This window comes from Fragaria vesca, linkage group LG6 (genome assembly GCF_000184155.1).
Source record: "Fragaria vesca subsp. vesca linkage group LG6, FraVesHawaii_1.0, whole genome shotgun sequence".
Lineage (NCBI taxonomy): Eukaryota > Viridiplantae > Streptophyta > Magnoliopsida > Rosales > Rosaceae > Fragaria > Fragaria vesca.
In genome coordinates this window covers 25,977,272-25,990,167 of record NC_020496.1, presented here as the reverse complement: position 1 = coordinate 25,990,167, position 12,896 = coordinate 25,977,272, and the positions used below count along the sequence as shown (strand labels likewise).

General features: G+C 36.7%; 3 protein-coding genes across 3 annotated transcripts; all 3 read right to left on the bottom strand.

Annotated features, from left to right (window-relative positions):
* Positions 1-443: 443 nt before the first annotated feature.
* On the bottom strand, positions 444-7,265 carry LOC101312173. Its single transcript, XM_004303762.1, has 14 exons — positions 6,839-7,265; positions 6,499-6,756; positions 5,897-6,076; positions 5,105-5,240; positions 4,672-5,006; positions 3,927-4,056; positions 3,659-3,787; positions 3,489-3,533; positions 2,484-2,563; positions 2,108-2,204; positions 1,923-2,012; positions 1,497-1,550; positions 877-942; positions 444-769 (listed from the first exon to the last, which is right to left on the bottom strand). Exons 1-14 carry the CDS (start codon positions 7,225-7,227, stop codon positions 611-613), a joined length of 2,148 nt encoding a protein of 715 aa, XP_004303810.1. The 5' UTR covers positions 7,228-7,265; the 3' UTR covers positions 444-610.
* Positions 7,266-8,171: 906 nt separating this feature from the next.
* On the bottom strand, positions 8,172-10,850 carry LOC101311883. Its single transcript, XM_004303761.1, has 7 exons — positions 10,828-10,850; positions 10,263-10,337; positions 10,019-10,101; positions 9,717-9,842; positions 8,905-8,997; positions 8,630-8,716; positions 8,172-8,493 (listed from the first exon to the last, which is right to left on the bottom strand). Exons 5-7 carry the CDS (start codon positions 8,929-8,931, stop codon positions 8,230-8,232), a joined length of 378 nt encoding a protein of 125 aa, XP_004303809.1. The 5' UTR covers positions 8,932-8,997; positions 9,717-9,842; positions 10,019-10,101; positions 10,263-10,337; positions 10,828-10,850; the 3' UTR covers positions 8,172-8,229.
* LOC101305396 (1-acyl-sn-glycerol-3-phosphate acyltransferase 2-like) lies at positions 9,276-12,366 on the bottom strand. Its single transcript, XM_004305758.1, has 9 exons — positions 12,250-12,366; positions 12,075-12,164; positions 11,333-11,381; positions 11,139-11,212; positions 10,828-10,887; positions 10,274-10,337; positions 10,019-10,146; positions 9,717-9,842; positions 9,276-9,338 (listed from the first exon to the last, which is right to left on the bottom strand). Exons 1-9 carry the CDS (start codon positions 12,364-12,366, stop codon positions 9,276-9,278), a joined length of 771 nt encoding a protein of 256 aa, XP_004305806.1.
* Positions 12,367-12,896: the final 530 nt, after the last annotated feature.

Below are 12,896 nucleotides of genomic sequence, written 5' to 3'. Positions count from 1 at the left end.
TTTTNTTTTTTTTTTCCAGCTTTGTTCTCTTCAACAATGTGCATGCATGTTCCATTGGTCTATATTTACCTAAACGACCTTGCCTCGATCAGAACTAATTCACGTTCTAATTATCATCCAAAGTTGTGGACACTCGAGATGATAATCAAATGGCTAAATGGTTTGTGCTTTAGCTTAAAGTTGGTTGCAGGTGGTAACATTAATGCTCATTCTCCTAGTATGGCCAGGAAACTTTAGTAATTTGACATATTAAGAAGTAAGAACAATGAAAAACCCAACTTTGATTTTCAAAACTTAATTTCTTGGTTTCGCCCATTAAGTTTCTGGACTGTAGGATTGAGGGGTAGGGGACGTAATTCTCAGGCATTACAACTGACTATACTCGCTACTTAACTGAATAATTGGCTTACCTTCTTTCTCTTCTTTCTTAAAGAAAAAGAACTGATGAAGAGAGTATGCTCTTATTACCGGCGGAAGAGATTTCCAACCTTTTGCTATGATACTATACATATGCAATTACATGATCACCTATTTTCTATAAATTTCTCCTACACTCTTCACTCTTCAGAATCATTTGTCCTGACTTGTATGGCTAAAGAGCTGGCAAAAATCAATCTTGATCAAGTAAACTATTCCAACGTTGTTTAAGGGAATCGTATGCACTGGAACAGGAAATAGCCTCTAGAGTACTCCGTCCATCGATACTTGTTTCTGCAGCAAGCCCCAGTCTTAATAATGTAGCAATTGCCTTGTCAACTGGCATCTCAACCTGCATCAGGTTAAACCAACAGTCACAAAAGCATGTTTCCATAGGTAGCCATGCCTCTTATCCCTACATAGTGAAAATTGCTCGTTAGAAAAGATTTCAGTTCTTACCTTTACTTTAAACACATCATACATAAATCTTTCGCATTTGTCCCCAACACTCTCACGATTTGTAAGCTGCAGTCATAAAACATCTTGGTGATTATGCAGCTGACAAAATGATGACAAGGAAAGGAACAGACGACATGTTCCATGGCCTGTTTATCAGCTCTTAATGAGATGTTAACCCAGATACCATATACCAGGCCATCACATAAGTAGACCAATTGGTTCCATGCATACAAGCAAGTTTTTTTTTCAGAATCTCTCTTTCGAGACTTTTAATTCACAATTATGATCAAGCTCAGCTGTTATATTGTGCTTTTGTTAGTGGATAAAGTTTCAAAAAAAAAAAAAAAATATTCAGCTGGTCTCGACCTTCTCCTCGTTATTGCTATTCTTATCACTCTTTATGAAGTTGGTTACTAACAGAAGTAAAAGAAACTACTATATACTTAAACAAAATACTAAATATACACAAGGGTAATAACTAATAAGCAGCAGCATAGATACTCCATATAACAAATGAAGATTATGATTCAGAGATATTTCTACTTCTAAACAGGCATATGCAGCATTTTAACCTTCTAAAATGAGATACTGGAAAGGTTCAAAGTTACCAGGAGACAAACCTTTCCCTCCTTAGCTTTGAGAAGGATTGCATATGACAAAATCGCTTCCTTGTACTGCATATTGGGGGAAAAAAATTTAAATCTTGGAATAATGATTGTACAAATGGGTTTGTTATACAATGTTTTTGATAAATCAACAAAACTTTTCATTTAGATCACATATATCAATTGAAAATTTGACAGAATTGATAAACTGATGCATCTCATCTAGAGAAGTCTGCTAAAACTATTCTTCTAATGTAGTTTAGAGAATGAAACAGTTTGTTTTAGAGCATTCTTATTTCTTTTCATTTATAACTGGGAAGGTTCCTTAATTTAGTTAAATCTAGTGAACCCACCACAGATGAAAGAAATACAAATCATTTCTCCCTTTCACCCTTCTCTATACGTATTAAGCAAAGTTGAGTAAATGAAATAGTGTCTCACTTGTTGCTGTTCAGAAGCATCCAGCAAAAAATGAACTGAGCCGAATCCACTAGCTAAGGTTTTCTCATAAAGCGTCGTGTTGACCAAAAGCTGTAACGAAAGGCTGCACTATGAGTTCAAATAAATACTCCAACTTAAAAAGCATACAACTATAAACTCTGGAGAGAAAAATGAAGTTGACTCACTTGATACCTATCCCAGGTCTGTTTGTATCCCAGAACCACACGGGAGATATATATTACAAGAGCACTAATAGCGACCACATCAAGATATATTGCTGACCTGTTATAATATTAAAGATGCAACTTGGTAACAATTTTGAAGAGAAACTAAACTCGAAAGTGACAATGCTAAAAGACACACTCTCAGTAGAAAAATTCAAACAAAGGGAATATAAAAGTGAAACTGTGAAATAGTAGGTTTAAAAAGCACGCAGAAAATACCCAAAACATAATTTGATGCTCAAGAAACCATGATGATTTGACCCAAAAATAAGGGAGTAGAATATATTATTCGACTGTTCATTTTCAACGTAATATGAGAGAGATAGAGAGAGCATACGGCGAAGATAACACATTAACAAATTTGTAGTTTATGAAGTACGCTGAAAGAGCCAATGTTGAAGCAATGTCCAAGCGTACCTGCAAATCAACAGCATATCATCTGATGGTCATACGGATAAAGATTTGAAAGGACTGCAATACCCTATTTATTTTCCCTTAAAATATCAATCATAGATTCATAGTACACATAAGCATAGCCACCAGAATTCAGTTACTTTACAAGAATGAAGTGAGCATTTGGCTGCAAAGGTGGATGGGAATACTAGAGCACTCTTCAATATGATTCATATATGCTAATAGACAGTTGAATTTATTATAAGAAATAATTGAAAAAAAAGCTGCCGAGTACATGCACTAGTATTCTGATATATGTTGGTTGGCAACTGACAAGTAAAATGTAACTTAAGAGGTCAAAGTTGATTAATTCGATAATAATTAGAAACAGAAGGCCGACATGATGAAGATGAACATTGCCTGTCCTTAAGTCTTTCAGTAAATAGTTGAGACATTACTGACTACTACAAGAGTTTTACAGGCTGAACAGGAACTTGTAACTAGACTACCTAGTCTCTTGGCAGTCAGAGACTCAGAATTGTAGGCACTTGTAACTAGACTACCTAGTCTCTTGGCATAGTCAGAACAGTTCCTAATAAAATCAGAGACATGTAGAATTACAAATTGCTTCTGTAAAAGAAACTGATCGATATACCTCCACATAAACTAGCCACTATAGCAAATTTAAGACTTCCCAGGCAAACTAGAGTGGAAACATATGCGATTACTTGTTCACTTATCGCTCTTAACTGATCCTTGTGTCTTTTAACTACACCGTGATCCAGGTCTATCTAGTTTCTAGACATGGATATACGAAAGGAGGGAGGGGGAATTAGAGAAGTGCATAAATACTAATATTATATACAACAGAGAAGAATCAGAGAACATAGAAACAAGTGCTGCATGCAATAGTGTAAAGAATTCTCAGCATGTAACGAGTTCTACATACCGTGTCTATGATACGGAAAGAGAGCTTTTTGTGGGGAAAGATGACCTACAAAAAATAATGAGATAATTCATGGGCATACAATAGTAAAAAAAGTGTAACTTTGAAACTCATACACTAAAGCAATGTCAATTACATTGGATGAGGGTTAAAATTGAGACAGAATTATTTACTGGTAGATCCGGAATAGGGATTTTCTCATAAATCTTTAACTGCAACGATGGAACCGAAGCACTATCTTCAGTGTTCCTGTCAACTCGTTCTTTGGTATAAAGCAAAATCAATTCTTGATATGCTGCTTCCTACTTTGCAAAAACATGAAATACTATCACCACATCTTGCAACATGTACATCTATAATAGAAAAATAAGATCAATTATCCTAGAAGGCTTTGCATACACAAAAAGATAAGTCGGGAAGTAAAAATAACTTCAACAATACCTGGAGGATTGACTTTGAGAAAAGAATGGATACAGAAGTCTTCAACATTTTCCAAATATTCTTATCACAGTATTTCCATGAAGCAGGTCTCCATATGTCACTGAGTGATCTCCTTGATAAGAAGATGGGCCTGGAAAAAGAAGTACTGGCATAAGATCATAATCACATAGTTCCACTCTATAAATATCCATGACTAGAATAGCAAGAAAACCGATAGAGAAAACAATAAATAGAATTCACTAATTACTTAATTAGCATGGTTATTACATTCAATGGACATTTATAGTGTCAGTTAGATTCAGTGTTTTGATCAAATGACCTTTAACTTCAATCTCAACTTTCCTAGTCATCCTCTATTCTAACAGTTGCTTCTGTTTAAGCATTGAATAAGAGGAATACAATATTAAGAGTGTGCAATATCTTCTAGGGAACGAATCAATAATTATTTTTTTTCGAAATAATTCGTTGGTTGTACATTCAATTTATGATCTTTAGGTTGCAAGAGGATCTTTAAACGGCCGTTTCTCACAAATGGATTAATTAACATAAAAAGGAAATTTAAGATATATAGGAAGTTAGGAACATAGATACTGAGCAGGAACTCAGTTTTGGTGAAGACGACTGATACTTGGTACTGATTTCATTTAAGTTCAATATTGTTCCTAAATAGAGGAAAATCAGTAAACAAGTGGAAAAAGTACTCCCTGATAATGATATGCAAAAGATAAAAGTCCAATGGGAAAACCTTGCATAAGGATCAGAAGCATTAGCATCGCCATCAAGCTCAAATGGTGTTTCTGGGGTAAGGGAAATAAGTCCAATCCATGAAAGCAACTTCCTTAAGAGCCTTCCACGGGGTCCAACTGGTGATAATATTCCTTCATAACGAGATACAGCTCTCTGTGCTGCCAGCCATATCGGAAGTTCCCTATCTGATAGTTGATCTACCCCCAGCATATCATCGGATGTTTGTTCGTTAGTACGAAATGCTTGCTGAAAAACAGAGAGTTCCTTTAGCCAAACTTTCATTTTTTCAGTCCAATCTTGTACCTCTGGTGTCTGAGAAGCAACTTTCAATGACTGTCCTTAAGCAAGAGAAACAAAGAGTCAGATTATGTGTGGAAAGACTGGATGCCGCCTCATCAGAAGGCAGTCATAGTTCAGTAAAAGACAATGACCTCTGTTATCCAGCTCCCAATTTCCCCCAATGGTTTTGATACAATGAAGAAGATTCCTCGTAGAAGTTTGGACTGTATGTACTCCAGTTTTTCAACAAGTAGTAGACCCTTCTGCCTTTCAGTTGCATATCCCCGCCTGTCAGATGGAATTGATATGTGGACAAGGGCGGAGCCAGAACGGTAAGTTTAGGGGGGCCGAAATATAGAATACGAAAAAAAGATATATAAATTTCAAATCGTCTGACAAAATTATGTGTTATTGAAATTGAACTTATTGTTCTTTTTGTTGCAGAGTTTCATTTATGTACATGGAAATGACTATATATATTGAAATTTACATGTATGTAAAATGATTAGTTAATAACTAATTGATTATAGTGATGAATATGGCAAGATGCGACATGGAAGGAAACTGTATAGTCCAAAATATCAAACTAATCATTATAAGAAATCATTACAATTATATGTAATTGTAACCATTTAGTCCTACTAATAGTGGTGTAATTGACATTCTTCAAAAGGTTTGGGAGGTGCCATGGTACCCCTTGGTCTTAGTGTGGCTCCGCCTGTGTACGTGGAATAGATATTTTGCAAGTTATCTATTGCAAAATGGTAAGTATAGCATACAATGGATAAACGAATCAATTGTTCATTGGTACTACCTACAGAAATCATGTTCTTTTTATATAAATTGGCTATTGTTCATCACAGCTTCATGGTTTAACATCAAAATATTGTAAATTTCAAACGATGATGGAAAACAGACGATTGAGCTTAAAATACTAGTATCACCTGTATATTATTGCATTGGACTCGGAAGCCTTCTTCCAGTCGACATATATTGGCAAAGTAAGGAGGTAATCTGAGTTCAATGCAGATGTCAGCATTAAATCCCTCGCTGATAGTTCTTCAAACTGAGCGTCATACAAAAGCTGCATGAAAGAGCGCTGGAAACGAGTGGCAACAGCAACCCTACATATAATTTCAAAGATTTTTATATCATGAGGATGAACAACTTAGACTAACTGAAGAAAGTACATTCATTGTTTTTGTAACATTTGATTTATAGCATGAAATCATATAAAACTTCTACACTGTTAGAAAATTTGAAATCAAATGTACTATTTCAGTGGCACCATATCTTTCTCTTTTTCTCTAAAAGCAGTTAACCTTACAACATGAAACGAGAGTTCTATACTGATAAACATCCATACCAATCTACCATTTCTGTCCCATAGTTACTTGTGAAGCAATGTATACACCTAAACCACTAATTATGCATAATTCCTACCACGAAATGTTATAAATCCCTGATGAGCTTCACATTAGCTTGCGAAATTCAGCATTAGTGAAAACGAGAGATTACATTGTTGCCAAAAACAAATTGGTGATACCTTTTGACGTCCTTAACTGAAGACCCCAACAGTTTCCTCAATCCCTCAACATAATCGAACCGCATCGAGTTTTCAGCTTCATTGTCATCACTCTCATTTCCATCTACACTCCCAACTCCATTGATCCCCTTAGCCATTGCTTCTTCACTGAACTCCTCCATTGCTTGCTTGTACTCCACAGAATTCGAATCCAAATAATCGGCTCGCATTTCCTCCAATATGCTCTTATGCTCCGCATGCAGAATCGAATCCAAGCACCTGCAAATCAACCAAAACTTTCAACTTCGATTCTTTCATATATCACTAATCAACCAAATCAAAGCATCAAATCATGACTCACTTAGAGAGAAGAAGAAACTGCTCCAAATCACCGTCATCATCCGGAAAGAGCTTCGAAACGACGCCGTCTAGCAGCTCGGCCTTGGAGACCGGGATGTACTTCTGCCTGGGAACCGGAACTTTGGAAATTGCCTGATCCTCTTCGTCTTCGTCGTCTTCATTGTTCCGCGAGGCGACGTCGTTTTGCTTCTTGAGCGCTTCGGTGAAGCTTGTAGCGTCGGGCTGGGGCTGCTTAGGCTCGGCGGAGATTTCTCGGAAGCCGGTGAGGGAAGAAGAGCAGCGGGGAGCTGTGAGGGAGTGAGGTGGTGAGGGAAGAATACGACGGCGTTTTGAGGTCAAGGAAGAGAGGGCGGTGAGGCTGGTGAGAGTGTGCCAAGAAGAAGCTGACATGTCATCAGAGAGCGGTGCGGTGGTGGTGGATAAGAAAATGCTCTGATTTCAGCCGTCAATATTTTTCAGCTTCGAATATTTTATTTTGCGGAGAAGCTGAGAAAGGCTAACCGCTAACCGTCGGGAAAGGCTTAACAGCTTTTCCGACACGATCCGATAACACGACTCACTCGTGAGGCCCACACATTTAATGCAAGATCATTTGTGTTGTACAGCCTACACCAATTTACAAAATATCAATCCGCTAAACATAAATAAACTCATCGATTTATTATTGTAAATATATAATAAACCGGTTTACTTAAAAATCATGTTTCGTTGTATGTTTTGTTATTCACACACCCATAATAAAAAAATGTAACTTTTTAATATCTTGTTTTCAGGATTAAATGTTTAAAACACGACAAGTAGTCGGTAGGATTCATATGAAGTTGATGCTAGAGACATGCTATTTTCGTACCAACTGACTACAAGCAAAGCAACGAGTTCACCAACAAATTCACATTGGATGATATGTAGGTACGGAAAAATGAAAAGAAAAAAAAAAAATACCTCACATTTCTTCAGGTATTGAACAGTATGTAGATCGTTATCAAACTGAAGAAGAGTAAAGAAAAGAGAGCCTCTTCAATGGTATCATTGATATAGCATGGTATGTAAATTCCCCGCTCTGTTTGATTTTACCTCTATCTTTAGTCAAGTTTTATTGGGACCGTACGATTGATCCCTAGCTTCCACTTTTGTTTAAAGGGTGTTTAACTATACAATTGAATGTACCATTGCCTAATGGAGACTTTAGAATTTTGTTAGATATTTGGGTCGAGGATGCATGGTTAAGATTTTACTTGTCTGTTACTTGTCATTGTCATCGGATCAAAGCCATAATTGCCAAGTATTCCTAGTTAGGTTATATGAGAAGAAAACTAATTCTCACAACTCCGTATCAAGCCAGTCATAATTTCAGACATTATATACAGAAGTCTATTAAAACTGGATCGTACGTCACCAATCTATTGTACCAAAAGGGCAAACCGAGATCGATTCGCAAACAATAGGAATCAACACGTCACAGATGGGCTTAAGGTGATCCAACCAAGTAATGTTTGCTATAGCAGCTCCCATTAAACACTGCAACATCGAAAGCACTCCAAAGCCAAACACATCAAGCATCCGGCCAGTAAAGAAGGCAACACTCGATACAAGCAGTCTAGAACGGCAGACAAAGTTGAGCTTTAGAGCCCACAACAAAATTGAAGATATAACAACCTGCACCAAGCAACAGTTAATTAGCAAGACATTCAAGACACCCTACTACCCATATATAGGCAACGAATGAACAGTTCACATGCTAATAGAGAAGAACAGTGGCAAGATGGTGATTAATCAAGCACAAGTCTCCTACCAAGAAACACATTAGTGGCCGACCAATAGCTTGGAATCCTTTATCGCCAAAACTGTGTTCTGCTATACGTTCGTTCAATAATGCATCCTGGTATACCAGAAGCAAAGAGCCAAACAATCAAAATCAGGAAACTAGTACACTAATCATTAACCAGACTAGTAGTCTGTTTAGGCCAGTAACAAGATTCTATGCAATTTTTTTAAAACAGATGTAGTTCCTATATGACAGTAAAAGGCAAGAAAAACAACACCATGGAACACAGTAATCAGATTCACCTTGGCTGCCAGTATTTCTGTGCACATATTTTCCACAGCGTCATCAGTTTGAAGACATTTTTTAGTGATATGGCGCTTGATGTACACATGCACCTGCAAGACAGTAACAACTGACCAACTAACGCTGTTTTCCAATATACGATAAGCACAAACTAAATTGGCACTGCAGTATGATTAACTATCATTGATCTACATATCAATAATATTCTTACGACATACTCAAAATAAGTTCAACATGGTGGTATATGGATGCTCAACTACAAAGAAGACTTTGCTTGGATGTGTTTGGATTTGAATCGAAGTTGGTGAACAGAAAAATCCAAGGGCTGGTAATGAGACATGCCATTTAATGAGGCAAATGATTAAAAGGATCATCCCAGCATGTTTCTACAAGCAGAAACTAGTACTGCGGTAGTAAAGAGGAGCTTAGGATTCTGTAGACATTTTACATCCAAAGATGATATTCAACAATTCATAGTACCCAAAGGATAACTCCCGTAAGCATGAGTTGTGAACCGCAACCATCACACTGTTTAGTTTTTGAATATTTCAATTTCAATTGTCCAACATCTGATGATGAAAAAAGAGAAAGAAAAATCTTAACTCCAAATTTATCAGTGGTTATCGAAAATCTTGCAAAAAAGAAGCCAATGCCCATGACAAACAAAAGAAGAACAACTACAAAAGGAGTGCACCCAAGGAAACAGAGATCTACTGAAATTAAACATGCACTCAGCAGTAACAACAGAAAAGTTTAAAGTATTTCAAATACGAATACAGCCTTTGCAAAGTGTTGAGTACGTAAGGCTTACCACAGAATGTCCCCCTTTAATTACACTTTCAAGTGTGGGTGGAGGTGATGTTCTAGGAATAGCAACTGTTATGATATAAATGGATGGAACAGCAGAGTAAGCACGTCTTACTGCATAAACTAAATCCTGCAAGCAACAAAATTTGAATGCAACGTTTAATGCTGGTTCCGAAGCCGGACTCTAGAACACTATGTGGTCTTATTGTGATGGACTGTTGATAAATCCCGAAACTGGAAAGGACATTACAAGGATCGAACTATTATTACTTGGTAAATATAGTAAATAAATATACACAGTTGTACCTTAGTATCAGAACTCAAAACCTTGCTAGGGACAGGAAGCCTCTGGGCTGCTAGAAGATCACCCTGAACAAAACCCGTTCTCTCTAGCACAACAGATAACCAAAAGGGCAGAAGGAAGTCCTTTAGATCTGACGGCAAATGTTACCACAGCATTCAAGTCTCAAAAGGAGTTGATTTGACTTGATGAATGACTGAAAATTATGCTCTCTCTTTCACTAAAAGAACACAAAATATTCAGTAGTACCTTGAGTTTACTCGCATCATGGACACAACTTCTTGAAGAAACATATTCTGAAATCCACATTGACCATCCTATGACCTGCATATGTAAGGCATAACATTCACCCACAAGGAATACTTGAATGAAAAAGCACATGATCAATAAAAAAAAGATCTGATAAGAGCAGGCACTCTTTCTAAGAAAAGAAAAGTCTAACACTTGATGTTAATATCATTGAAACACATCATGCATCCATTTCTTTTCTACGTAAACCCTTTAGGAAGGTAAGTACATGTAAAATTGGATCTAAACATGTTCACATGGCCTTCAGTGAACTTTCTCTTAATCTTCTTTCTTTTATTTTTCGTTTCATTTCACTTTTGTTCTTCAGACAGAAAGGAATTATTACTTCTACAAATCACTAGAGTCAGTTTACAAAGCTGGAGTGCCCCAAACTCAAGAGGCAGAATTAAAACAAAATCATAAAGCACTCAAGAACATAAGCAAAATGCCATTTAAAAGTATTATATGTTAGATAAAGTATTAATAAATGAGCTGAAGCACCCAAGACATTTCAGTTGGAACATACCGGACTGTATCTTGCTGATGTCTTTACTACAGCTACTAAACTGCCGAGGAAACCTGACCACTGCATATGTAAATTTAATTCTAAATCAGCAGTAATGAAGTAGTGCAAAGAAATTACAAGTGCATGCATAATAATACACGCAGTAGCAACAGTGTTCAGAAACTTATGGAAGCACCGGACAAAGCCCACCCAACTTTTTAATCCCCTTTTGGTCCAGAGAGAAGTCTCTGTGGTAGAAAGACTTTGTCGGCAGAAACAAAAACCCATATAAAGGCATTCCAAATTATAGGCATGATATGTAGATTGAGTACCTGAGCGAGAACCAGATCCAGAAGACGATTGGTATCATTTCTAGCATTGGATAGTACGAGTTCATGCACTTCCCCTACAAATAAGAAACACAAGCAGATAATTGACATCTTCTGACCACCTTTCTACAATAATAATATATGCTTTAGTCTTACACACAAACAAAAATGAGGAACCAAAATTAAAACTGCCTTACCCTTTAAACGACTGGTTTCTGTTTCTTCCTGCTCTATACACTCTAGGATCTGCAACAAGATTTAAGTAAATCAAAAGCTAAGATTTCTACTGTGGTGACATAAATGAGAACTTTCAAACACAGTTGTGAGCAAATAATTTCACATTACAACTAATACTTTCAAAAACTAGTTTACAAAATTAACCAAATAAAGTAATAAACGAATAGCAAAGGAAGTGAACAGAGAAATACTTAACTGAACTAGAGAAAAAAGACCATGTTAAAACTCTAAGGAAATACATGGGAAAAATTTACTTTTGGGGGCGTTATGCTTGGCACCATAGAAGTACAAGTATATAACAGCATATGTAATATATTGACACCAGTGATCGAACTATCACGACCAGAAAGAGTCATATTAATGTGATAACCCACTACCCCCTAAATCATATTCGAGCTACTACCAAACTTCCTGTGATCACTTATATATCCCACATCAAACCAGCATAGTGTTAATACGGAAAACGAAACAAGTTTGCAAAATCCACACAAAGAAAGCTATAAATCAATGCTGCAGTACAAAAATGTCCCCAACTCAAATCCAAACACACAAAAAAGAACTTGAAAACATATTGAGCAATATAAAATAAAATCCGAACAAATCCGATCACACCGCAATAATAAGAAGTTGAACAAGTAACAATCACAAAAATGAGTTTGAGGTGTATACCACAAAGCCAGCCCACCAATTAACGATACTTACACGAACCCGCCAATCCAATTCCTTAACGACGTCGTTTAACCTTGTGTATGCATTCTCCGAAATCGGCCAGATACAAATAAAACAAATCGCCTGAAACAATTGAACAATTAGACTAACTAATCCACCAATAGAAGCAAGAAATTCGAATTCTGAGAAGCAAAAGAAGAAGAAGAACCTGAACCAGATTGGCTAAGAGGCCTGAGAAGCAGAGCAGCACCGCCGGAATGAGATGAACGATTAGCGGGTGGAGGACCACCACCACAGAAAAGAGGAGTCCAAGTGCGATCGCCATGGGCGAAACAACAAGAGAACCGAATCGGTTGCACAGAACACCGAACGAGATTCAAATCGCGAAGAAAGAAAACTGTGGCAGACTCAACCCTAGGGTTTCAGAGCAGCGCGGGAAAGACGAGGAGGAGATTTGAGAAGAAAATATACAGGGTGCTGCTACCCAGCAAAATGCTAAGTAGACCCGTCAAAACAAATTTCATTAAAAAGATAATTTTATTCTCGTCTGAAATGACATTTGTAGTCATAATTATTAAGATAATAACAAAATAAACCTAAAATTTTAAAATTCTTTTAGTTAGTAATTTCTAAATGTACCTAGCAGTTTAAGTTTAACGTAAACACGTTGTTAGTTCCAACAAAACCTTAAACGATGTTTCCCATTTCACTATATTGTTGTGCTTCAAGGGTTTAATATCTGGATATTGATGAATCGAGAGTGCAATTATGGTTTCAGATGCTTCTAATAAGGTATGTTCATTTTGAATATGATTAAAAATAAATTAACCCATATCTGTATGCATGTATTTTTGT